Source organism: Chlamydomonas reinhardtii, chromosome 8 (genome assembly GCF_000002595.2).
Source record: "Chlamydomonas reinhardtii strain CC-503 cw92 mt+ chromosome 8, whole genome shotgun sequence".
NCBI classification, from domain to species: Eukaryota; Viridiplantae; Chlorophyta; class Chlorophyceae; order Chlamydomonadales; family Chlamydomonadaceae; genus Chlamydomonas; species Chlamydomonas reinhardtii.
Genome location: NC_057011.1, coordinates 1,287,585 through 1,312,432, shown reverse-complemented (window position 1 = coordinate 1,312,432; position 24,848 = coordinate 1,287,585). Strand labels below are relative to the sequence as shown.

Genomic DNA, 24,848 nt, shown 5'->3' with positions numbered 1-24,848 from the left:
CCGCCGCGCGCCGCTCCAGCAGCGCCGCAAGCTCCTTACGCGCGGCGCCGGGCTTGCCGGCCAGCCCGCTGCGGAGTGGGGGGCGGGCGGGCGCAATGGGGGAGTTGGGAGTCAGGGTTCTACGTGTGCGTGGGCTTTGCAGGTACTGATGTTCTTTGGCCAACAGCGGATTGAACAGCGAGTTCGTAAGCCCCCCGATTTCCCGTCCAGATTTGCTCGGACCCAGCCCACCTGTCACGACGACCTCCTGACCTCCCTGCCTGCCCCACTGGCCTACCCAGGCATCCCTGCCCGCCCCCCTGCCTGCCCCCCTACCTGCCCCCCTGCCCGCCCCCTGCCCGCCCTCCTCCCCCGCCCCCGCCCCCTGCTCCTCCCTCACCGCAGCACCCGGATGCTGACGGCGGCGGCGTTGGTGGCGGTGACGGCCTCGGGCTGCAGGCGGCCAGGCACGCCGCGGCCCCAGATGCCGTGCAGCTCCACATTCATGTAGCGGCTCACCCTGAAAGGGAGGGAGGGGTAGAGAGAGAGAGGGGCAGGGAAAGAGTGTGTGTATGTGTATGTGTATGTGTGTGTGTGTTGAGTACGGGGTTTCGGGGTTTCGGGGAACCTTTTAATACCTTGTTGCCAAATATTAAAATGGGTGGACACAGAGGCGCGCTTACAAATTACACACACGCACACGCACTCACTTGATGCCGGCTGCCTTGTCGGTCTCATAGTTGGGGTTCAGCACCTGCAATGCGGGGCGGTGGGGCGGAGGGGTTGTAGATCGATACTGGCCTCGACAAATACAACCAAACCCAATTCAAAAGAGCGAGGGGTGCGCTTGAGGGCGTGCTCGGTGCAGTGCGGCGGGGGCGACGACGGACCGCTGTGGCCGTCTGGCGAGCGTGGCGTCAGCGGCAGCCCCTGTCACCCAGCCATGCCCAGGCCCTAACTGACGTACCACGAGCAACACATACACGGCAAGGAGCCATGGATCAAATTGTAACATGGGAAAGCTCCATGCCCCCCACCTTGATAATGCGGCTGCCGTTCTCCGCGCCGCCCAGCGGCTTCGCCGCCCCCTCCGCACCACCACCGGCGCCGCCGCCAGCAGCAGCAGCAGCACCGCCGCCGCCGCCGCGGCCGCCCCGCGCCGCCGCGCGCGCCGCCGCCGCCTTGGCTTTGTTTGCCTCGGCCGCCGCCGCCTTGGTAGCGCATCCGGGGTGGTCGGGGAACAGCAGCATCCGAATCTGACTGCCGCTGCCCGGATTCATAAACCTGTAAGCGGAGGCAACACGGTAAGTGAGCGTTGGGTTGCGCGTGCGTTCTTGCTTCCGGAGGAGAACGTTTTCGCGTGCGTTTCAGGCAGGACGTCATTGCCAGTGGCCAACTGGGTTTTCGAGCTGAGCCCCCCGAGCGAAGCGGTTCAGGCCGCCACTCTAGTCATGTAACGAAATGCGGAAATGTGCTGTGCGCCATGTGTTCCTGGGCTGAGCCCTTGTCCGTCGCACCAACTGTACTAGTGGGAGGCTTGGGAATGCGTGGGAAGGCCTGTGTTGGTGGCATGGGGGGAATGTGGCCATGCGCCCATGGCTAGTACGCCCCCGCCCTGGTGGCCGGAGCCCCAAAGTCCGTGCCTGGCTCCCGACTGGGGGCCTACCGATTTTCAGTCAGTCAGTCTTACCTGATGTCGCGGGGCTCAGCCCATTGTCCAGCTGTACAAAGCTGACACCCCCGTGTCCTCTGTGCGTGTCCTGTCCCTGACTTGTTTGGGCTCTCGGGCAGATAAACCCCCGCTTAGCTCCCCCACCCCCCTCCCCTCCCGGCCATCCCCTTGTGAGTCATGCCTGGAACTCGCCCTCACCGTTATGCGTGCGTGCTTTAGACAGGATGTCAGTCAGTCACACAGAGGGCGATGGGTGCTCCTCTCCCTCTTTCTCTCCCCCTCCCCCTCCCCCTCGCTCTCCCGCTCACCGTGCTCCGGCCACCTTGCTGTCGGCCCAGTCCAGGAACTCCTTCACCGCCGCGGCTCGGTCCGCCTCGGCCTTGACCTGTGGCGGGAGTGTGTGTGTGTGTGTGTGTGTGTGTGTGTGTGTGTGTGTGTGTGTGTGTGTGTGTGTGTGTGTGTGTGTGTGTGTGTGTGTGTGTGTGTGTGTGTGTGTGTGTGTGAGGCAGAGGTCAGGCGGGGCAGGATGAGAGGTGTGTTGGGGGCGGGGCGGAGACCCGGGTGCGGCTAGAAGGGAGTGGGGAGGGGGTGGAGGCGCTCTCGGTGCTGCGAGCATGGACCATTGAACCTGCATTGCGCTGCAACCACCCGCTACAACGCAGCACTCGCAGACGCCCCCGCCGCCTCCTCCGGCGCCTCCGTGCCGCAGCTGCGCCTGCCTCACAGGGCCCCTCCTCCTCGCTCTACTGCATTGGGCTCGGTTTGGGCTGGTATCTACACCCCCCCCCGGCTCAACATCCACTACCACAGATCCAGATGGAAGATCCAACCTCTGCTACAGCACCACACAGCCCCTTCTGCCCCCAACCCCCCGCCTTGCCTGCCTGCCTCACCTGCGCCTGCCTCAGGTGCTCGCGGTTCACCATCATTCCGCGCCGCTCCATCTCAGTCAGCAGCTCGCCTGGGTGGTGGTGGGTGGAGAGGCGGGGTTAACTCTTAACCAACCCCGTAAGGACACAGTCGCGCTGCAAGGAGAAACTGCAGCCGCATGTGCAAGCTTTGGAGAGGTGGGGAGAGCGGGAGAGAGGGGGAGAGAGCGGTAGAGGGGGAAAGAGCGGTAGAGCGGTGGAGGTCGAAGACGTCAGGTGGGCACGTGCGGCGGGTACGCGCGTGCACGTGTGTTATGTGTGCGAGACAATCCAGTTCCAGGGGGCCCCAGCTTAAGCGTCTGTGTTGCACAAGGCGTTCTACTCGGGCGCACACCCAAAATCAAAGCCAGCCATTGATACCAGTGTGGCCTCCTTTCAATTCCCGCCCACCGCCCACAAAATTTGTCACCAAGCCCCACGCACCAAAGTCCAGCCAATAGGCGCAGTAGAAGTGCCACAGGTGCAAGAACTGCTGCTGACCCTGGGCAGGAGGGGAACACGGAGCCGGAGGTGCAGGCGCCGCTGCCGCCGCCCCCTCTGCCGCCGCCGCCGCCAACTGCTGTTGCTGCTGCTGCAGCTGCTGCAGCAGGTCAGGATCGTAGCCCAGCTGTTTGGCCAGCGCGGGCTCCATCTCCCACCTGTGTTCGCGATTTACAATTATTGCAAGCGAGAGACATGTTATGTGTGTGTATATGTATGTGTACCGGTACGAACGGCAATCCCCACATAGGCCGCGCTCTCCTCATCATTCCATTGCATTGGGTTCGGTTTGGTTTGGGCTGGTCACTACAACCTCCCCCCCGCTCACCGCTCCGCCCGCAGTTTGGCCTCCAGCGCCTCCCGCAGCTGCCACGTGGCCTGTACGGCAGCGCGTGCGTACACGCACGTGCGTGGGGTGTGTGGGGAGGGCGGGCGGATGGGCGATTGGGTGTCGGATGATTCCAGGCATGGCTACCGCAGTTGAGATCACGGCAGCTTGAGACGAAGTGAGGGTGCGGCCCAGCGCGACTCCTAACTACCGCACCAATGCTGAACGCCCCACCCCCAACCCCACCACCACCCCAAATCACCACCCACGACACCTACCACCAGATGCTCTTACCCTGTTCCCACTGCCTGAACCTCGCGACCCCACCACTCCCACCACCAGGACCCTGCCTCCTGCCCCTCTGCCCCCTAGTTTGGCTTGGTTTGGTTTTGTGAAGGCTGGCACTTTACAACCCGCCCCCCCACACACACACGCACACCCACCTTGGCGTCCAGGGCCGAGTAGTCGATCCAGGTGGGCCGGAAGCGCGGGTGGTCGTGCAGGCGGTGTATGGGCGGCAGCTCGGGCACCTTGGCGGGGCCGTCGCCGCGCAGCCGGTACATGCCGAACCGCTCCTTCATGCCCAGCTGCAGAGGTGTGTGGACGAGGAGCAAGGTGGAGGGAGGGCGGGAGCGGGTCATGGTAGGGGAGGGGTGGAGGGGTGTGGGAGGTAGGACAGGGGTGTTTAGCTTCGCGCGCATACGCCGCTTGTTCGGGCGTTGCAAGTGGCAGTGGTCAGGTGGTGGAGGCGACTGGAGGCAGCGATCCCGGCACCCGTACGGTATTGCGTTTGGTCAAACAGCACTTGCAACACACACACACACACACACACACACACACACACACACACACACACACACACACACACACACACACACACACACACACACACACACACAAACAAACAACCCGCGACGCGGAATCGGCAGGAGAGGCACACACGTGCCCGCGCAGCGCCCTCAGCCCCACCTTGGCCCGGACCATGTCTCGCACCAGCGCCTCCGCCTTGGCGCCCGGGCTGCTGCCCAGCCACGTCCCACCCCCGCCCCCGTCTGCACCCACGCCACCGACAGCATTAGCACCGGCACCGGCACCGGCGGCACCAGTGGGTGTTGGGCCCAGGCCGGGCGGGCCGTAGCCACTGCCGCCGCTGCCGGCGGCTGCGGCCGCGGCTGCGGCGATGCCGCGGCGGCGGTGTCCGGTGCGCTCGCGGGCGGGCGGCTCCATTGTGAACGGCGTGAAGTAGCGCATGATCTGTACGGCGGGTGTGTATGTGCGTGTCGATGTGTGTGTGTGTGTGTGTGTGTGTGTGTGTGTGTGTGTGTGTGTGTGTGTGTGTGTGTGTATCTGTGTGTGTGTGTGTGTGTGTGTGTGTGTGTGTGTTAGTGCGTCATACACTTGCCCAGCTGTACATTTCCCCCAGCCGTATAACCAAACCAGCGGTACAGCCGTGCAGCCAGCCCCTCACGCATAGGACAGATACAGACCCCTCCCCTCCCCACCCACCCAGCCACAACCCATCCACCCACCCACCCACCCACCCACCCACCCATATCCACACCCACCCACCCACCCCCCACACCCCACACGCCCCCACTCACGTCGCGGTCGCTGGTGAGGCTGTCCAGGCCGTAGGTCTTCTTGCCGCTGCGGCTGGCGTCCGCCAGGCGCGCCATGTGCAGCGTGTCGCCGCCAAAGCCCGCCGCCGCAATGCCCATGTTCTCAAGCACATGCCGGTCAAAGCCGTAGTTGTGCCACACCTGGGGTGTGGCGGGTGGCGGGGGTACAGGGGTGGGGGTGAGACGAACACGGGCGCAAAAGGCAGCGGCGGAGTCAGACCGTTGCCAACACACATAGGCAGCGGGATTGCACACCCATGCATACACACACACACACACACACACACACACACACACACACACATGCCCGCACGCACCTTCTTGACCCCCGCGTGCTCAAAGAAGCGTTTGAACTCGGCCAGGATGGGGTGGTGCGGCTTGAGGCGGACCTGGGGGGAGGGGGGCCGGTAGGGGGTTTGAAAATACCAGCCCAAACTAAACCAAAACCTACTAAAAAGAGCGGAGTGATCAGACACCATGGGTGAAGTGCCGACGTCTAGTGGGAGCAGCAGCGGGGAGCTTGCTTGCTGCACTTTGCACGCACGGCGTCGGCCCTCTCCTGTGTGCTTTCCTACCAAGCACTGCGGCGCCCTGCGCACCCGGCATACTCACGTATCGTCCGTCCATGATGGGTCGCCCATCCGGCCCCAGCTCCACCTCCGCCCACACATCCACCCACAGCCGGTCCTTGCGCTGCTGCTGCTGCTGCTGCTGCTGCTGCCCTTGCCCTTGCGCCTGCGCCCGCCCCTGCTGCAGGCCCTGCGCCTGCAGCTGGTGTTGCTGCTGGTACTGCGGCTGGCCGGCGGCGGCGGCGGCGGAGGCGGCGGCGCTGCCGTACTGTAGCGAATCCAGATCCGCAAAGTCCATGTCGTCCCCGCCGTACACTGAGAAGCACAGCACGGCGCCGTGACCCACGGGCGTCTCCGAGGTCACGTCGATGAAGGCCACCTGGGTGCGGGGAGTGGGGGGAAGAAAGGCCGGGAGGGAGGGAAACACGCAGGACGTTGTGTATGTGTGTGTATGTGTGTGAGCGGGCACAGCGTGAACATCAGGCCGCCGCTACTCACTTCGCCCGTTTTGCCCAGCCCAGCCCAGCCCACGCCCACACCTCTGTGTCGCAGGCGAAGTAGCGGCAGGGCACGGGCGGGTTGGTGCGGTTGGCGGCGCCGGGGTAGGGCGTGTCGGCGGCGGAAATCAGCCGGTCCACAACCGCACGAGCCACCTCGGCTGCGGGGCGGGCAGGTGGGGGTTCCATGCATAACTCATTAGATGTGGTGATGTTGACAGGTTGTTGCAGCAGATCAGGTCCGGGCAGGGGCACTCAGGGATGCGAGGATGCGAGGTGCCAGCCACGCATATAAACGCCCTCCCCTCCTCCAGGCCTGGGGGCCTGCTCTTTGGTACACCACCGCTAATCCTTCCCTGCCCCAATCCCCCAAACATCAGCCCACAACCACACCAGCCCACAACCACACCGGCACACAACCACACCGGCACACAACCACACCAGCCCACAACCACACCGGCACACAACCACCGAAACTCACGTGTGTCCACAATGAGCACGTCATCCGGCGGCGCCGCCCGCAGCGGCTGCTTGGTGGCGTAGCCCTCAGCCGCCCAGAAGAAGTCCGGCCACTCCTCCAGCCGCCGCGGCGCCGCTGGCGGCAGGTCCAATACATCCTCCAGGTACGGCGGCGCCGCCGCCGCCGCGGCCGTACGCGCCGCCACCGCCGCCGCACCGCCGCGGCCGCTGGCAGTGGGGCTAGCGGCGGCCGCCTCGACTCCACTGTCAGTGGATGCCGCCGCCGGTGCCTTCCGCGCTGCTCGCTTGGGCTTCGCAACAGCCGCGGCAATGGCCGCCAGCTCTTCGGCTCCCGTCGCTGCCGCCGCCACCGCCGCCGCCGCGTCGGGGTCAGCGACAACCTCGTCGGTCTTTTTCTTACGCTTTGCTCTCGTCTTCTTAACCGGCGCCGCCGGCGCCGCTGGCGCTTCCAGCGCCGCCGCCTTAGCGGCAGCTGCCTCAGCGGCGGCGGCAGCCGCCACCGCCGCCGCCACTTTCTCCTGCTCCAGCCGCGCCGCCTCCGCAGCCATCGCCGCCTCCAGCGCCGCCATTTGCTCCCCGGGTGCCAGGCCGCTGGGTGCCAGAGCATGCAAGTGCTGCTGAGGGTCCTGCAAGTGTGGGTTGCCGTACGGCACCGGCTGGTGGCCAGGGTACTGCTCGGGGTACGGCTCAGTGTACTGCTGAGGGTGCTGATGCTGCTGGCTGCCGTACTGCCCAGCGTACTGCTGGTCGCCGTACTGCGGCTGCAGCTGCTGGTACGGCTGTGATGGGTGCTCCGCAGGCCAGCCTGGCGGCGGCTGCGGCGCCGCCGGCTGTAGCTGCGGCTGCTGGTATTGTTGCGGCTGATAGCTGCGTGCCGGCTGCTGCTGCGCCTGCTGAGGCAGCAGCGGAGGCAAGTGCGGTGGCGGTGGTGGAGGGAGGTCGTATGGGGGCGGCGGGGGCGGAGGCAAAGCCTGCGCCTGCACCCCAGCCGCCTTCGCCTCCGCCGCCTGCGCCTGTGCCGCCGCCGCCGCCGCCACCTGCGCCTCCACCACGGCATCCACCGTCGACCGGGCCTTCCGCCGCCGCCGTCCAAGCAACCCCGTGCCATCAAGCTCGCTTGCTCCGCCGCCGCCGCTAGGGCTGCCGCCTGCACCTGCACCGCCGCCGCCTACATCAGCGAAAGCAGCGGCTGGCCCGGAGACACCCAACACGGCCTCCGCTGCAAGGTGCGGCGATGGCGTCACCGCCGCCGCCGCCGCCGCCGCCGCCGCCGCCGCATCCGTCACTACGTGTGGCTGCAGCTGCTGTTGCGGTGGCGGCTGCTGCGGTATGCTGTACGGGTCGGCATGGGCAGCAGTTGCGTATGCGTGGTACTGCTGGTTTGGGAGTTGTTGTTGCTGGTAGTGCTGCTGCTGCTGCTGCGGGTGCTGCGGGTGCCAGCCATTCGGCCCCGGGTGCTGCTGCTGCTGCGGGTGCTGCTGCGGGTGCTGCTGCTGCTGGTAGTAGTAGTTGTAGTAGTTTGCGGCCGCATGGGCGTCAGCGCCTGAGGCAGCGGCATCCTGCGGCAGTGCCGGCGGATACCCGTACGGGTACTGCTGCTGTGGGTATCCGTACTGTTGTGCGTATCCGTATTGTTGTGGATGCCCGTACTGCTGCGGATGCCCGTACTGCTGCGGATATCCGTACTGCTGCTGCCCGTACGGGCCGCCCCCGCCACCCCCAGTAGCGGCGGCTGCAGCCGCCGCCGGCAGCAGGGCTGTGCGCGGCAGCGGCTGCAGCGGCTGCCCCGCCGCCAGCGCCGCCAGCGCCGCCTGCCGTTCCGCCGGCGGGCTGTCTGCCAGGGCCTTGGCGGCCTGCAGCAGCACCAGCCGGGGGTCTGGGTTGTCGTAGTCCCTGTGGGGGTTGCGGCGGTGGCACTGGTTTGGGTGGTGCGTATGTGCGCGTATGTTGCGTGGTAGAGAGAGAACAGGGCAGCGGAACATGCGAAGTGTGTGCATGTGCGCTCATGGCAGTCATGCGTGCCTGCACGATTGGCACATACACGTGTGCCGCACTTACTTGCGGAGCCGTGCCGCCTCGCCCTGCGCAGGTGGTGGCGGTGGCGGGTGGAATGAGGGTGCAGGCGTGTCAGGTCACGAAGGTCAAAACCGGATACCCTGACACACAGCCCTTGCACCTCGTTACCCCGTGCTCCCTGCTCACCGCCGCGCCGCCCCACTCGACCATTCGGTCCTACTCGTTGGGCTAGGGCATACAACCCCATCTCCCCACGAGCCCCATGTCCACGCCCCCAACGCCCTCCCCCATCCCACTCATCCCACACATCCCAAACGCCTCCCACACATCCCACACCCCTCTCACCTGCAGGCGCTTCTGCTCCAACAGCTTGCGGTCCAACTGAGTGGACACACCCGAGGCGCCGTCAGACCCAGCCCCGGCGGCGCCGCCGCCGCCGCCGCCGCCATCCGGGCCGGGGGCGCGCCACCCCCGCGCCAGTGGCCGCGGCGCCCGCGCGCTGGCGGCACCCCCAGCCCCACCGGTTCCGCCACCACCGCCGCCTCCGCCACCGGCACTGGGCACCGCCGCCGCGCCCTGTGGTTGGGTCCAAGCCCAACACATGGACACATGGACACACACACGCACACTCATATACACAAACACACAAACCGCGTGACTTAGCTGCATGCAAGGCCACAAGGCTGCAGCATGCTTCACGTCATGTCCTAAGGAGCGGCTGCGCCCTTTGCAGAGCCCGTTCGCATGACCACACACAGGGGAATGGCGCGCGTGCCACGTGGCCGCCTGACCGCAGCCCACCTGGGAAGCGCCTGCGCCCCCGGCACGGCCCGTTGCGGCTAGCGGCGGCGCCAGTACCCAGCTGCCGCCACCTCCACCGCCACTACCCCCGAGCAGCCGGTGCCTGCGGCAATGGAGCCCACACGGGAGCACCGGTGATGCGTACGGTATGCATCAGACAGTGCACTCAAGCCAAGCCCCCGCAGCATGCACCGCACAGCCTTCCATAGCTTTCATAAATCTGGTTCTGATCGATTCACGTCGCCTCGAGCGCACCTCGCCGACACGCCAAGGAGCCCCGTGGTGTTGAAGAGCCCGCCCGCGGACTGGTGCTGCGCAAGCAGCGGGGAGGCGGGCCCCTCGGCGGCACCCAGCCCGGCACCCAGTCGCGCCAGTGCGCGGCGCATAGAGGGCTGCGTGCCAAGACCCTCTAGGATCTTGCTTCGAGTGGTCGAGGTGCGGGGAGGGCCGCCAGACTGCAGAGACCCACCCGCCACGCTCATCGTTAGAGAGCGTGGCCACTCCGGAAACGGTGCAGCGACTGTGACGTGTCGGCTCCTGCGTTGCGCCTGTGTGCTGCTATGCTAGCCCGCATACTTAGAGCTGCTGCATCGTGGTGGCAAATATGCCTGCCTGCGAGCAGCCAGCTGAAAGACTTGGCGCTGAGGAACTTGAGCAGTCGGAGTCGGCCGGGCTTTGACCGACGTCAAAGACTCGTAAGAGGACTTTTAATGATAAGATGAAATCCTTGTAACAACAGCAGAATTGAGCATCCCATCCAAAAAATCAGGCCCATGCCGCTTTGGAACCAATTTGGCAAAGGCATGCTCCGCAACAAAGCACACACACCCATGGCAACCTATTGGCAATGATGACATCAGAAAAAGTTAAGTCGCTGTCAGGACAGGCGCATACGCAAAATGGGAGCGCAGTCGATTCTGAAGAAGAGCGCGCTGAGCGGGAGTTCATGGAATCCATGGACGCCATGCAGGTAAATCTTGTTGAAGCGATACTTCGATTGCAGTCACAGTTTGTGCAAACGTGTCGCCTCGGCACAACGACACCGCACCTGCCACCTCCTTCTCGGCCCCCCGCTTCTGTGATACCTCTTTTGGCCATAACACTCATTCTCGCGGTAGACTCTTAACACTCTCATCCTCTCGCTCCGCAGGAGTACGTGGAGCTGCAAGGCAAGCTGCAGGAGCAGCTTAAGCAGGTGCGCGGCCGCCTCATGCTCGTGCCCGCTCCCAGCTCTCGCCCACTCTCACCCAGCACCCGGTCTGGCCTGCCTGCCTTCACCTCCGCCGGGCCCTCGCTTGCAATCACCCTCCATATCCGACCCTGTTCTGAATTCCCCTTCTGTTTCCTGACACCTTCCCTCCAAACACCGGCCTGGCGACTTGCAGGGCCTCATGAGCCTGGCCCGGGCAAAGTACTCCATGGGCGGGCGGCCCGTGGGCCAGGACAAGTACGACCCAGGCATGGTCGCAACCACCCGCTGCATGGTGTCCCCCGGATCTGGATCCGGATCTGGATCAGGGTTGGGATCTGGATCCAGCGGGCCGGGGCCATCTGGGTCGGCCGCTGGCAAGGACGGGCAGGGGCGGGCTGACAGCGACGCGTCGGGCGGGGTGGCGCGTGGAGGCGGAGGTGGCGGTGAGACCGCCAGCGGGCGTCGCAGCTTCACGGTCCATCACACCTCGATTCCACCGCCGCCGCCGCGCGGGACTGCAGCTGACGCAGGGCAGGGGAAAGCGGATGGAGGGGATGGGAGTGCGGGCAGCGGCGCTGCAGCCACAGCCTCCGGTGCCAGCGCCGGCAGCAACACTCGGGCGGGTGCGGGGAAAGCAGGGCCGGGCAAGCGCGGCGATAAGGATGAGACATCTGCGCTGGAGGACGCATTAATGGATGAGCTCGACCTGGAGGAGGAGGACGACCAGGAGGAGGAGTGGGAGGAGGAGGCGGAGCTACGAGAGGCGCAGGCGCTGCTGCGGCGGCTGCGGATGGAGGCGGAGGCGGCGCAGCGCGGCACCTCGGCGACCGGAGACTCTGGGGCGGGGCCGGATGGCGGCAATGCCGGGGGCGAGGCGGGTGCGGGTCCGGAGGCCAAGGGGGGCGCGGGGCTGCGGCGGAAGCAGGGCGCGCGGCGGGCGGCTGCGGCACCGCGGGACCCGCTGCACTGGTTCGGAGTCATGGTGCCGCCCGCGCTGCGGGAGGCGCAATCCGAGTTCGCGGCAGGTGAGGAGCAGGAGGAGGAGGGAGGTCATGGGGTTGCATCTTGTCGGTGTGTGTGTGGGCGGGGGGGCCAATCGGGCGAGTTGGCCTTGTGCATCACGGGTGTGGTGCAGGGTGAGGGAGAGCAGGAGGGGAGCAAGGGATAGGCGACATGCGGAAGGCGCAGGAGGGCTTGCGTACGTGCAGCGCTGCGCTGTAATCATTGCTACACCTGATCTTAATGCCTTGCAGTTGTGGAGACCTGCCTGCAGCTGGCGACGACAGCACAGCGAATCCGGCCAGTCACCTAGTCACTTGTCTGCGTCTCTGCCACGGACTCAAGTCAGGAAGTTGGGCGCTGGTAATGGCAGTGAATCATATTGGGCTGGTATCTAGCTTACATATGTGTGTCTTCTAACTTATGATGGATGCCGGAGTAGGTAGCGCCCGTGGACTTGCGTGCGGGGGAGGGGGGTTATGCACATGGACACGAAAGGATCGTGAAGGGACAGGCTGATGACCGCAGGCAACAGATTAAATGTAATTGTGTCTACACATACTATTTGCCACATCAAGCGCAGTTGCTCGTCGCACCAGCGCTCAGCTTCGTCGAGTTCGTTCAAAATTTTCAGCTCACTTGGGCCATCTGTTGATACCGACGAATCGGAATTACTTTAAACGTGTAAAGTTCAAGGCTATAAAAAGAGCTGCTGGAGCTGTAGCCTGCAAACAGTAGCATGGGGAATCAACAAGGTCGCTCGATGGGCGGCAAGCTAACGAAAAAGGATGTAGAGAGACTACAAAGACGCTTCCAGCGCCTTGCCAACAACACGGGCAAGGTGCAGATAGCCACATTCCAGACGATGGTGGAGCTCGGGGGAAACCCATTCGTACCGCACCTCTTCAAGCTGTTCGACTCGTCAGGCGACGGGAGCCTCAACCTGGAGGAGTTTACGCGGGTGGGGCGTGGGCTCGGGGAGCCGGGCCGCGAACCCCCGCGGGGTTTGACACGCTGATTGATGCCTGGAACCCCAGACTGGCAGGCACGGCTTCTGGTATTAAGATTTCCGTTCGGCCTCCGGCCCTTCCCTCGGCCGACAGGCCCTCGAGTACTTTGGGCAGCTGGACAATGAGGAGGAGCAGTACAAGTGTGAGTACGCGTTTAACACGCATGCTTTCGGGGATACATGCGGCCCAGTAACACTGCAACCACGCTCGGTTCAGCGCTGCCCATGGCCGCCGCGGGCCCTACCGCACGCGCCCTCCTGGTATTCACCTCCCGCTCCCTCCCACCCTTGCACATCAACATCCTGCCTTGCGCACGCTGCCAAAGCCACCATTTACTGGCATCGGCAGCGCCTCCCACGCCACGCCAGACCACTTTACCCCTCCCGCACCGCGCCACATAACACCATCCCCACGCCCCGCCACGCAGTCGCGTTCCGCATCTACGACCAGGACGGTGACGGCTTCATCTCCAGCGAGGAGCTGTTCAACGTGCTGCAGACGCTCATGGGCGCGGCGGTGCCGGACTCGCAGCTGGAGCAGGTGGGGAAGGGGGGCAGAGCAAGGGGGCAGGGGGGCAGGGCAGGGGGGCAGGGCAAGGGGGCAGGGCAGGGGGGCAGGGCAGGGCGGCAGGGCAGGGAGGGCAGCAGGGCAGGGCAAGGGGGCAGGGCAGGGAGGACTGGGAGGGCGGCAGGGGGGCCTGGGGGCGGGAGGCTGGGGGCAGGGGTGCTAGGGGGCTGGCGGCAGGAAGGGCTGGGGGCTGGCGGTGTGGAGTTGCGTGGCCTTGGGCAGGTTAGGCTTCCGGGCAAGTTGGGCAGGGATCATCAGCGTATGGATGCCGTGTTTTGCAGAACTCATGCGGCACTGTTTTACCGTCCCCATGGTGCCTCCTCCCTCCCACGGTATGCAGGTGGTATACAACACGATGAGGTAAGGGATGGGGAACGGAAAGGGCTGGCTTGGGGGCGGCAACGCTGGGAGAGCACATGCAGATTGGCAGATTGGGGCCTTTTACATGGCTGCGGCTCCTTGTTCCGCTCTAAACCCAAGGCGCCAGAGCTCTGCGCGCCCAGAGCTAATTTGGGGTTATGGATTTTGGTTCAGTTTGGGCTGGTGTTCACAACCCCTACTTCCCCCGCGCTCTCCACGCAGCGAGTTCGACCGCGACGGCGACAACAAACTGGACATGCAAGAGTTCAAGGCGCTGCTGTCGCGCGACGACCTCGCAAACAAATTCTCCATGAGCATGTAGCGCAAGAGCAGGTGAAGCGCGTGATGAGCTAATCCACGCCAACTACGAGGGATGGCGAACAAAAATGGGCTAGCGGCTGAACGCGGACAGCACCGCGGACTACAACAAGAAGTGAGCGGCTGTAGGAGCTGCTGGCGAGCGGGCGCTCAGGACGCTCCCATCACCAGCAGCAGCAGCAGCAGCAGCAGCAGCAGCAGCGATAGCGGCCCTGGGCCCAGCGGTTGCGGCGTGCATGTGCGTAGCGGAGGGGGCGAGCAAGGCCACGCGGAGGAGGAGAGCGCGGCGCCGCCCAAGAAGCGGCGCCAGCGCACAGGTGGAGGCCGGCCGGTGTCTAGTTAGGGTCTTTGCTGGCGAGCATTGCACCGCACAGTATGTGGTAGGCCGCAGCAGTGAGGAGTGTTGTGGCTGGAGGATTCCCTGCTTGTTTGACTGATTGCTGGCTGTGCTTGACAGCGGGGCGTGGCTGGACGCATGGCGGGCCGTGCCTGTACGAACCGACCCCGGCTACAGTATGTCGGGGAGATGAGGTAGACGCTCGCGGTCTCAGACTACAGACGTGGCGTGGGCGCAGCCCACTGCTCCCTTGCGAGGAGAAACCACATATCGTGCCCCCATGGCCAGATCCAATTCACGCAGGTGAGCGCCGTTGCGGATGATGGAGACGCGCAGCCTGTGCCGGGCGTGGCGCCGCAAAGTGCCTGGCGGTGCCCAGCAGCGTGCTCGTCTGTGTGCATATGGCCGTGGCGGCCGCGGATTGCAGGGTGCCGCCGGAGGCGCTGGCGGCGGCTGCTGTTGGTGGGCATCTCGGCCTGTGCAAGTTGCTGTGGATGGGAGCAAGTGGAGGATTAGAGCGCTAAGGCGGTTGGGATGGGCTGAGGCTGGGGCTGGGCTGATGGCTGATGGCAAAGGCTAACACTTGTAAGGGGTATCGTTGTTGTCATGATCGTATAATTCTAGTGTGTTCGTACACGATGCTTCTGTTCCCGTCACCCGTCCAGGCAAGCTGTAGGCTGGTGGGATTTTGACAATTGCCGTCTACAGCGGGGCTGACAAGAGATATAGGCAACTAGGGCCGGGGCTGGCAATAAAGGTTTAATTAGTAGATAGGCGTGTTTGGCTGCGGGCAGCATCGAGAGCGCGGGCCGGTGGCACGTCTCGTGTGGACGTGTACTCGGCACGGTCCGGGATGCCACACAAGTAACATCGTGTGGCGTTCATGATCATGATGAACAGTCACCAAGACACCACCAACATTGAGATTTCGTTTGAATTGTCGTGGGCACCGCGGTGTCAGGGCTGTAGACACGAGTAAGAACGCATCGCATCCGGTGATCCATGGGGTAATGTTGTCCAGGCAAGCCCCGCGGCATGCTACAACGGAGTGCCCGCCTGCGTCACCGACTTGCAGAGGCTGTGTAACAGTCCTGTATACTACCATAAAGTGTTAGAGAGTCTGTATGAGCAAGTAATCACAGCCAGGGGGCGGCCTCCAACCTCGATGCGGCATGGCCGCATGGGGTGTGCACTAGGTTGGTTGGCACGCGTGCCCACCACCAATTTAACGCCAGTCCGGCTCACCCGCTGTGGAGGCAGTGGAGCCACGTGACCCACGTCCAAACATGCACTCGCGTTTTCCCTCGATTTGGGCTAGCCCAAGTGCCCAACACTCCGACAAGAAATGTGCCGTACGGGCCCTGCCGTGCAGGAGGTCTTGGGGGCGGATAGGGGGCTTCCCCGACGCCAAAAAGGTACCCCTGTCTGCCCCACGCTCACAGTCCATCCGCACACGGTATGGTCGCCTGGCGGTCTTGGGCAAGGTCTTGGGCAGGGTAGCCGCAGCGAGGCGCCCAGCGCCGACCAGCGTCGTCATGTTGCGTCACTCGGCACCATTCAGGGTACCAGTGCGCACATTCAGGGCCAAGTGCAGCAGGGAGCTGAGCCATAAGCCAAAACAACTTGTTGGTGCGAATAGCTATACCGTACGAGGACCGTGGGCACGTGCAACCACATGTGGGAAGCGCCGCACCAAGCACCATCGATAGACTCCGACACCGTTACAGCACAATTTCTCGCCCAGTTCTCCCATGCGAGCGTGGTGACACGCGCGCACTGGCTGGACCATAGACACACTCTGCTCATCATGATTCTTGTCCGAGCGTGTTACGAGACTTAAATGCGTGAGAAACCATGGCAAGTGTGGGGCCTGACAAGCCAAGAACAAAGTCATGAGCAGAGCCTCGCGCCTTGTGTGCGCACCCTGTTGCGGGCCCACGCCTTCCTATACGGTACACCGATCCTTTCATACACATGTCATATGTGTGTCGCGCATGCGCTTGCCCTTGCTCAAGTCTCGTAGGGGCTCAACAGTCAAATCCCAACGACAATCAGGGTCATGAGTCAGGGTCTGTCCGTCCCGAGGTCCGCATGCAGCTCAGTCACGACGCACATGTCCGCAAGACACACGCGAACGTCCCGTGCCACCTCCACAGAACACACGACTTGGGTGCCTCCACCACAAAGCGCAAACATCACGCCGAATTTCGCCACGTTTGGAGTATACTCAAACACTACAACTACAGGGCACATTTCATATAAAGCTACAAAAAGGGATGGGTGGGCGAAGCCGTGAAAGGCTCTCCAACCTCGCAACGGGCCTCGCAATCAAGCCGCTAAGGGTCCGCTGCTTACTCGTCGCCCTCCTCACCCTCGTCATCGCGCTTCCGCTTGGTGCCGCCGGCAGCGGGCTCGGCGCCCTCCGCGCCCTCATCCTCCTCATCCTCGCCCTCCTCCTCCTCGTCGTCCTCGCCCTCGCCCTCATCCTGGTAGTCGCCCTCCTCGTCCTCCCCTACCGCGTCGGTGCCGACCAGCACGGCGTACTCCTTCTCCTCGAACTCGGCGCCCTCCTCGTCCTCAAACTCCTCCTGCACGAGGGGCAGGACGCAGTCAGACGGGGTGTCATGAGAGGCCCCTGGTGTCTTCACTGCGCGCTGCCGTTGCATTTGATCCTAGCCTCCTTTCAGGCGAGCATGTGCATCCCCGCCAGTGCAGCGGCTGAAAGGAGTCCCGGACAGGCAAGGTCCGTGACACGCTCACCTCGCCCTCGCCGCCGCCCTCCTCGTACTCCTCCTCGCCGGCCTCCTCCTCGAAGTCCTCCTCCTCCTCGTCACCGTCGCGCTCTGTAGACCAGCATTGTCACGGCGTGAACTTAAGGCCACCGGTCTGATGAACAATACTCCAAAGAACTGAATGCATTTGGCAACACAACAAGCCGCGAGGATGCCGAAGCACACCTGACAACTAGAAGCCGTGACTCACCGCGGCCCTCCTCGTCGGCGCCGTTCAGGTACTTGAGCTCCTTCAGCATTGTGAAGACCTTCTTGGGGTCGAAGTCCGGCTTGGTGGCTAGCGGGCACGCGTCCACGTCAAGGCTCTGCAGCGATGTCAGGCCCTTGAGCGACTCGAGCTCCTCGACGCGCGAGATGCGGTTGTTGGCTAGCTCTAGGATGCGCAGGCTGGTGAGGCCGGCGTCTACCAGGTGTTGGAGACCGCCTGCGTGTGTATGGAGTATAGTGAGGTGCATGGGCACGGGCGTGGCGGGTTAGGGGAGCGTGCAGGGTCGCGCGAGGGGAGGTGTACCGACTCTGTGCTATCTGCAGCCGCAAGTGAAGTGTTTGTGTGTGGTGGATGGATGCAGCGTATGCATGCGCGGAACATGCGCAGGGCTGCTGTCTTGCTGCTACGTGCACGCCTGCCCGCACCGACCTGTGATGCGGTTATCAGTGAGAATGAGGCGCTCAAGCTTGGGAAGCTTTGGGAATCCCTCGAGCGAGGTCAGTCCAAGGCTGCAGAGCGATAGCGTCTTGAGGTTTACGAACGCGTCCAAGCCCTGCAGGTGCCGCATGCAGCACGGTGCATATGCTGTCTATGGGGCCGAGTTGCCTAAGCCCCTCATGGCGCATGCAAGCGAATAGACCTAAGACGCATGGCCTCCACGCTACGGATAAGTGTAAACGCGTGCGCCCCTGCATGGTAACAAAGCCCAGGCTCCTGCACGCAACCCTGTCTCCTAGGGGTTCACATCCCCACAGTATGCCGTGCAACTGCCCGGTGCACGTGAAGGGAACCGTCCCGCGACCTGCTCACCTTGACGTGAGTAGCCTTGCACGTAGAGTCAAGGATAAGGGACACAAGCCCGTCCGGCTGCTTCTTCTGCTTCTCTAGGATCGCGGCGACCGCTTGTTCAATATCCTTCATAAATGTTGGTGTTGGGCGATGAGCCAAGCGCAGACCTGTGAACGAGCCAGGACCAGAGCGAGGGCGGGGGCTTAGTCGGGATGGCACACTTGGCTGCCCGCCAACTCGACCAAAAACGAGCAGCAAGCCCTATCCCGCTGAGAGCTGATAGAGTTGAAACATGCACGCTGCCAGCCCCGGTCATGCGCCGGAAGCTGGCTTTTCGGCCACTTCAAGCGGTCAACTCGCCACACTGAGCAATAAGGGGTCCGCGTGCGCCTGCCGAGTGCGCCTTGACATCTAGATGCCCCAAAGACATCTGGCTGTCGCCCTGGCTGCCTAACCGCGCCTGAAGGTGACTGCGCCCGCTGAGTCGGCCACATGCTGTTCCGGGGCTGGTCAACGGAGGCCCCCGCGCGGCAGCACAGGCTCCTGCCAGCTGCCAGTGCTGCCTCCAGGCCAAGAAAAGGACGCATGCATGCTGCCTGCGCAAGCCGTGGGCCCTCTTGCGCTTCGCGCCAGGATCAACCAGCGCGTCCGCGCTGAAATCCCACTGCACTGCCATGGCCTGAGCATCCCTGGCCTTGCTAAAGCCTGGAGCTGGCGGCATGCGGCTGCCAGTGCGTGCCTCTGCGGCACCCGCGCGCACCTTGAAAGTCAGCGCTCCAAACAGCTAGCGTCCCCGAACGAGAAGCACCAGTGCTCAAAGTAACAGTATGTATTGAGTTACAATGTCGATGCAAGAATAGGCTGCAGTCTAGAACAGGGTCTAGTTTGGGGGTCTCCCATCGCGATTCTTGTTTTTCGTACGTGGCGCCCGAACGGGCTCTTCGCAGCAAGCTGTGCATTCGTGCGCATAAGCATTACAAAAACGCTTATGTATGCCTCTTCAAAGGGATATGAAGGGGTTCGTCCTTGCGCTTTCACTTTTGGAGCAGCCAGCACCGTAAATGCAAATTTTACGGTGCATTGAGCTTGATAATATATTTGAAAGTCATGGAAGCACATAAAAAGCTGGCTTCATTTGGCAGTTAGAGCCGGGCGCGAATGGCCTTCCGAGCAAAGCTAACCTAGAGTGAACTATCGTAGCATTTGCATGACCCGAGCATGGATATGGACCTCACGGAGCTGTGTTTCGCGATCGCGACCCAGGGCAGCGCCGTGTCATTGCCGGGAATGCTGGGTCTGGTCCTGGACTGCTCAGAGTCCGCCGCCGGGCTCAAACCCCCTTGGCCTCCCTGCCCGCCGCCTACTGCGTGCGAGTTGCACTTGCGGGCGCTAACGGCTGCTGTGGAGGCTGAGCTGCATGGTGTCATGGCGTCAGGCAGCAGGGCAGCCCACGCTTCTCACGGCCAGCAGTGGCGGCAGACACTTGAGCTCATGTCAGAACTCACGGCGGACCCTGCCGCACCCGAACCCGCGGCACGGTACGTGCAGAAGCACATGAGCAAGGACGCCTTGAATGTGACTTCAAATCAGCGCTTGTACCTTGGGGAATGCTTGGTGGTACGGGCTGCGTCGCTGGGGCAATCATAACGGTAGCATGCGTGAAGGCAGGGACCAGCCCGCTGCCTCCACTGAATGACTCCAAGCTGCAGCTGCTCCTACTGATGCCTCTGTCCTGCTGTTTGCTACTGCTACTTCGGCTACTGCCACTGCTGCTGTTGCTACTGCCACTGCAGGGCGGCGCTGGACGGCCTATCGCGGCTGCTGCCACTGCTCCTAAAGCTGGCGATGTCCACGGCACAAACACACGCGCGCACGGCCTCCGCCGCCGCAGAACCTAGGGGTGCGGGCCCTAGGGGCACGGTTACCGGCGCGGTCAGCGGCACGCAACCTAGCTTGAGGGCAGCGTGTGAGGCCACCACATCAATGGGCCCAGCAACAGCGGCGGCGGCGGCGGCACGGGAGGTGCTGTGGGGCGCGAGCTGTATGCGGCCGTGCCGACTGGCGGGCGTGGCGGTGTCGGCTCTGTGCGGCAGGTGCGCTGACGTGGATGCGGTGGCGGCGGCCGTGAAGCTGCTGGGCAGCTGCCTGCAGCTGCAGCTTCAGCTGCACCGGCTGCAGGAGGCCGGAGGCAGCAGCAGCAGCGCCGGCGGCGGCAGTAGCAGCGCCGCCAGCGGTGGTTGCCAGGCGGCAGCAGCAGTAGCAGCAGAAGCATGGCTACAGCCGCAGGGGGCCGAGTTATTGTCGGGGGCTGTGGGGTGGCAGGCGCTGCTGGCACAGGTCCGCCACCCGCACCCGCGCGTGCGGGCGGCGGTGCTGCGAGCCCTGAACCAGGTGGGTCGCTGCATGGTCGTTACAGGTCGTTGACGGCTGTTGTGTGCCGTTGCGGTTCCGCGTGGGTCAGTGTGGGACGGTGTGGGATGGTGTGGGATGGTGTGGGACGGTGTGGGGTTGACCAGGCCCGAAACCAGAATGGGCTGGGCTGGGCCGCGGAGGAGCTCTACCAATGGGCAGAGCGAAGTTGATGACTTGGTGCCGGTTGCTGAGTGGAAGCGACTGTTGCTCACAGAGATTGCTACTCACGGAGCTAACCTGATTTCCGTCGGCCTGCCACAGGCGTGCAGCGCAGCGGCGGCGGCGGCTCAGGAGGAGGTCGAGGGCCGACCGCTCACCGCACTCTCCCCCCTGCTGCCGGCGGCAGCACCAGCACCAGTACCAGTACCAGGCCCGTCTCAGCCCCGCCGCCCCCACCACCACCACCAGCAGCGGCCACACCCGCACCGGCGGCGGCAGCCGCAGTGTCGGCTTGACGGCGCCGCCGCCGCATCCGCCCACGTCGCCGCCGTCGCGGGCCTGTCGGACGACGCCGAGGAGGTGCGCGCCGCCGCCGTGGCGCTGGCGGTGGCGCTGGCGGCGGCGGCGCCTGGCCTGCCGGCGGGCACGCACTTCGGCTCGGCTGTGTCGCTGGCGGATGACGTGTTCATGCGGCTGTGCGGCGCGGTGTCTGACCCGGCGAGGGGGCTGCGGCTGGCAGCGCTCACGGCACTGGGAGGTAGGCGCGGGTGGGTGGACAGGAGGGTTGTGTGCAGTAGTACTCGCACTCACAGTAAGCAATGGGAGGCACGGAGGTGCAGCAGGCTTTGACACGGTGTGTGCGTGTGTCTCTGTTTGGGGCCGCCTGCCCATTTGCCGCCCTACACCAGTGCGCCCTTCGGCCCCTGTGAACCCTGCAGATCTGCATGCGGCGTCACTGCGGGTGAAGCTCCAGGTGCGTGCGGCATTCGGTCCCTACACGATCTCAGCTGCAGTTTCTCCTTGCAGCGCGACTGCTTCCTTACGGGATTGGTTCAAAGTTAATCCCCACACGATCTCCCGTGGCTCTCCTTCAAAGCCTCCCCAGCGCCCACACCACGTGCCCTTCTGTCCGCTCTGCTTGCTCCTAGGCCCGTGCCGCGGGGCGCACCAGCACCTCACCTCCTGTCCACTGCCCATGTGCGTGCCAGCGCCTGTAAACGCAACCTGCGCCTGTCAACAAAACCGCCACCTATACCGAGAGTAATGAAGAGCGTACTTCATGATTCCATATGTTGATGTGATTTGCACGTTGCTTCTGTTCCCTCCCGCCAGGCATTGAGCAAGAAGATATCCCTGCGAGTGGGCGCGCCGCCGCCCCTGTTGTCAACGCCGCCTCAGCAGCAGCAGCAGCGGCCACTTCCGACGCAAACGTCCTCCGCGGCATGGGGGGACGCGCCCGCACCCGGCGCGGGCGGCAGGGCGGGCAGCAAACGCGGCCCCGGCCAGGGCGCGGCGGCGCCTGGCGCTGTGCCGCCGCTGCTGCTGCTGCCGCCGCGGCCAGGGCCCGGTGGTGGTGGTGGACTTGCGGAACGGGGCGCGGCACAGGCAGCAGGAGGAGGTGCGTCGGAACACGCGGTGCCGAGTACGGCGCCTTGACTGTACGGCACCTTGCCTTTGCGGGAGCACATGCGCTTAGGTGTCACCGCAACCCACGCGCCTTGAAATGCACCCAACGCACCCCCTCCCGTACGCCCTCCCGGACCCCCTGCCTACGACTTCACTTCTAAATTAATCATGAATGTAACCCCCACGGCCGCACCCCACGGCCGCACCCTCTGCCGCCTGCCTGTGCCTGTACCCCCAGGCCTGGCATCCAAACGCCTGGCGGCCTCAGTCTGGGAGCCCCAGTCCTGGCTGACTCAGGCGGCAGCGCCGCCGCCGCCGCCGCCGCCGCCACACGCCGCAAATGCTGCAGCTGAGGAGGCGGCCGCGCCGCCTGGGCGTCACGGCAAGCGCCGCGGCGGCGGCGGCGGCGGCAAGGCCGGCGGCGGCGGTTGGGGCGACGGTGCTGCTGCCCAGGCGGCGGCTGTAGCAGCAACTGGCGGCGGCGGTGCTACTGCCACTGCTGCTGCCGCTGCTACAGCTGCTGCAGCTGCTACAGCAGCAGCGGCTACTGCCGCCTCTGACGACCTGGAGTTGTTGGAGCGGGCGGTGGGCGCTCTGGAGCTGGGTAGCGAGGATGAGCAGTGGCAGGTGCGTGTGCGTGTGTGTGTGTGTGTGTGTGTGTGTGTGTGTGTGTGTGTGTGTGTGTGTGTTAAAGAGCACAAGGAAAACGTTGCGCAAAGACAGTGTGTGTGTGTGTGTTTGTGTGTGTGTGTGTGTGTGTGTGTGTGTGTGTGTGTGTGTGCATGGTTCGCGGGAGTTTACGTGCCCGAGCCCGAAACGAATAAGCCACATCAGTCACATAGAAGCCCGGACACGAGAACGAAAGAGAGGGAAGGGCAGGTGCTTGATTCCAATGCTAGCTTAACCAAGACCAGGAATGATCCGACGACGGCGCCGCTGAACGCGCGTGGCGGTGCACAGACTGCATGCCGGCGACCAACGCAAAAAAGCAAAAGCCTCGTTGTGCCGTTGTATACCGTACCGTGTGCTCTTATGCATTTGGCGAGCAGGTGCGTGTGGCGGCATTGAATGCCATGACCAGCCTCGCCCGACACGAGTACGGCAGAGCGCTCGAGGCGGCGGCGGCGCGGTCGGCGGCGGCGGCGGCGGCGGCGGCGGCGGCGGCGCCCACGGGTCCGTCAGTGGGGGCAGGCGCTGCGGCGGCGCTGTCGGTGCGCATTGGCGGCATCGGTGGGACTGCAGGGTCCAGGTGAGATGAGGGCCGTACTAAGGCGTGCCTTGCTGGTGCTGCAGCGAGTTCGTAGAGATGATATGCAAGCTTGTTTGCAACTCTGCAACATGCTGTAGATGCCTGGTCGACCGCCGGCTGCCTTCTTACAGCCGGCTCACTCCACATTCACACCTCAGCAGGCTTTGAGGATTACGGTTTTACTTTCGCTTGCTGAAATCGCGTTCGTTCGCAGGATCGCGGCGGGGGGCGGGCACGCCGAAGCGGCGGCCGCCATAGCTGAGGCGCTCGCTGACGCGCTGTTGGACGAGCTACCGGAGGTGCGGCGGGCGGCGGCGGCAGGGCTGCAGCAGCTGCTGGCGGCGGAGGCGGCGGCGCGGCGGCAGCCGCCGCCGCCGCACCCATGGTCGCCAGCAGCGGAAGACGGCGCAGGAGCGGGGACAGGGGCGGGAGTGGGTGAAGATACGGCGGCGGCGGCGGCGGCGGCGCAGCTGGCGCGGGTGCGGCGGGCGCTGGCAGTGCCGGTGCTGTTGGCGGAGGGCGGCGTGGCGGCGCTGGCGGCGGCGGCGGGGGACACCGACGGCCCCACGCGGCGGCGCGTGATGGCGGCGCTGGGGTGCGTGCGGCCGGCGCGGCCGGGGCAGCTGCGGGAGGTGGTGCAGGTGAGGTGGTGCAGGTGCGTGCTGCATCGCCACTTGACGTATAACTGCTGTGGTTTGATCGGTGTCAAGATGACGTGATCGCGCGGCGCTCAACTCAGCTTTTGATCTCATGAAATTGTGATGCTTCCTTTAAACGCAGGCGCTCCGCGGCGCGGTCGCTGCCCACCGCTCCGCCGCCGACTGGCGTGCCGCCGCGCGGGCCGCGTGGCGCCTCGGGGTGGAGGCGCCCGAGGCCGCCGCCGCCAGCATCCGCGACCTCGCACCCAGCGAGCAGGAGCTAGGGCCGGCCGTGAACGCGGCAGTAGCTGCCTGCGTGGCTGCCGCTACAGCCGGCTCTGGCGCTACAGCGGATGCGGTGTCGCTGGAGTTGCAGCAGGAGGGACCGGAGGGGGCTCAGGCGATGCAACAGCAGCAGCAGCAGCAGCAGCAGTTGCGGCACCGGCGGCGGGAGCTGGAGCAGGCGGTGCAGGGGGCGCTGCGTGCGGACGCCGCCTTGCGACTGCTGGTCCTGGCGGCGGCGGCGGCGGTGCAGGACGGCGGGGGCGGAGCCGGGGGCGGGGGGCAAGCTGGACGCAGTGCGTGTGCGAGTGCGGGTGCGGGTGCGGGTGGCGGTGCGGGTGGCGGTGCGGGTGGTGGTGCAGGTGCGGGTGGTGGTGTGGGTGCGAGTGGGGGTAGCGGTGCGGGTCTGGAGGGCAGCGGTCGTGAGGTGGTGGCGGTGCTGCCGCCGCATGTGCCGCTTGCGCTGCTGCGAGCGGTGGCGGCGGTGCATGGGCCGTGACGATGGCGGCGTGACAGGCAGCGACAGGCAAGAGAGGGTGTGCGATGGGACAGTTGTAAGGCAGGTCGGTGAAGTCCCGTAGGGTGCAGCTGATTCCCAAACCCCAGCAGATTCCCACCGACAGATTCCCACCGACGAGTTGCTGGCTGGCTGGAAGTTTGCTGATGCGCATTCGCAGGCAAGAGAGGGTGCGGTCTTGTGGAGGCACACGGTGGCGAGAGCTGGGCGTGCAAGGCGCAACATGGTCCCCTGTGATTCAC

General features: G+C 64.7%; 5 protein-coding genes across 5 annotated transcripts in view; 3 read left to right on the top strand and 2 right to left on the bottom strand.

Moving 5' to 3' along the window:
- The window catches only part of CHLRE_08g363837v5 (uncharacterized protein), an 18,602-nt gene extending 8,532 nt beyond the window's left edge, over window positions 1-10,070 (bottom strand). Inside the window, exons 1-19 of the mRNA XM_043064873.1 lie at window positions 9,626-10,070; window positions 9,371-9,473; window positions 8,915-9,145; window positions 8,612-8,634; window positions 6,555-8,446; window positions 6,116-6,234; window positions 5,620-5,955; window positions 5,325-5,396; window positions 4,990-5,148; window positions 4,358-4,642; window positions 3,832-3,975; window positions 3,389-3,438; window positions 3,004-3,218; window positions 2,545-2,612; window positions 1,960-2,036; window positions 1,017-1,263; window positions 690-733; window positions 380-499; window positions 8-68 (exon numbers count right to left, since the gene is read on the bottom strand). Coding sequence (XP_042921874.1) covers window positions 8-68; window positions 380-499; window positions 690-733; window positions 1,017-1,263; window positions 1,960-2,036; window positions 2,545-2,612; window positions 3,004-3,218; window positions 3,389-3,438; window positions 3,832-3,975; window positions 4,358-4,642; window positions 4,990-5,148; window positions 5,325-5,396; window positions 5,620-5,955; window positions 6,116-6,234; window positions 6,555-8,446; window positions 8,612-8,634; window positions 8,915-9,145; window positions 9,371-9,473; window positions 9,626-9,852 — 4,473 coding nt within the window. The 5' untranslated portion in view covers window positions 9,853-10,070. The remainder of the gene's footprint in view (window positions 1-7; window positions 69-379; window positions 500-689; window positions 734-1,016; window positions 1,264-1,959; window positions 2,037-2,544; window positions 2,613-3,003; window positions 3,219-3,388; window positions 3,439-3,831; window positions 3,976-4,357; window positions 4,643-4,989; window positions 5,149-5,324; window positions 5,397-5,619; window positions 5,956-6,115; window positions 6,235-6,554; window positions 8,447-8,611; window positions 8,635-8,914; window positions 9,146-9,370; window positions 9,474-9,625) is intronic.
- A 140-nt stretch (window positions 10,071-10,210) lies between these two features.
- CHLRE_08g363800v5 (uncharacterized protein) lies at window positions 10,211-12,119 on the top strand. The gene is made up of 4 exons (XM_043064872.1): window positions 10,211-10,340; window positions 10,521-10,565; window positions 10,756-11,587; window positions 11,816-12,119. Exons 1-4 carry the CDS (start codon window positions 10,326-10,328, stop codon window positions 11,872-11,874), a joined length of 951 nt encoding a protein of 316 aa, XP_042921873.1. The 5' UTR covers window positions 10,211-10,325; the 3' UTR covers window positions 11,875-12,119.
- A 61-nt stretch (window positions 12,120-12,180) lies between these two features.
- CHLRE_08g363750v5 (uncharacterized protein) lies at window positions 12,181-15,806 on the top strand. The gene is made up of 5 exons (XM_001696055.2): window positions 12,181-12,522; window positions 12,665-12,713; window positions 12,999-13,111; window positions 13,479-13,498; window positions 13,721-15,806. Exons 1-5 carry the CDS (start codon window positions 12,427-12,429, stop codon window positions 13,818-13,820), a joined length of 378 nt encoding a protein of 125 aa, XP_001696107.2. The 5' UTR covers window positions 12,181-12,426; the 3' UTR covers window positions 13,821-15,806.
- Window positions 15,807-15,862: 56 nt separating this feature from the next.
- Window positions 15,863-19,000, bottom strand: CHLRE_08g363700v5 (uncharacterized protein). Its single transcript, XM_043064871.1, has 6 exons — window positions 18,703-19,000; window positions 17,964-18,109; window positions 17,583-17,706; window positions 17,136-17,369; window positions 16,914-16,996; window positions 15,863-16,741 (listed from the first exon to the last, which is right to left on the bottom strand). The coding sequence occupies exons 1-6, from the start codon at window positions 18,899-18,901 to the stop codon at window positions 16,505-16,507; spliced, it is 1,023 nt and encodes a 340-aa protein (XP_042921872.1). The 5' UTR covers window positions 18,902-19,000; the 3' UTR covers window positions 15,863-16,504.
- Window positions 19,001-19,100: 100 nt separating this feature from the next.
- CHLRE_08g363650v5 (uncharacterized protein) lies at window positions 19,101-24,846 on the top strand. The gene is made up of 9 exons (XM_043064870.1): window positions 19,101-19,480; window positions 19,736-20,333; window positions 20,616-21,051; window positions 21,233-21,267; window positions 21,627-21,912; window positions 22,159-22,547; window positions 22,970-23,169; window positions 23,384-23,810; window positions 23,950-24,846. The coding sequence occupies exons 1-9, from the start codon at window positions 19,167-19,169 to the stop codon at window positions 24,586-24,588; spliced, it is 3,324 nt and encodes a 1,107-aa protein (XP_042921871.1). The 5' UTR covers window positions 19,101-19,166; the 3' UTR covers window positions 24,589-24,846.
- The last annotated feature ends 2 nt before the right edge of the window (window positions 24,847-24,848 follow it).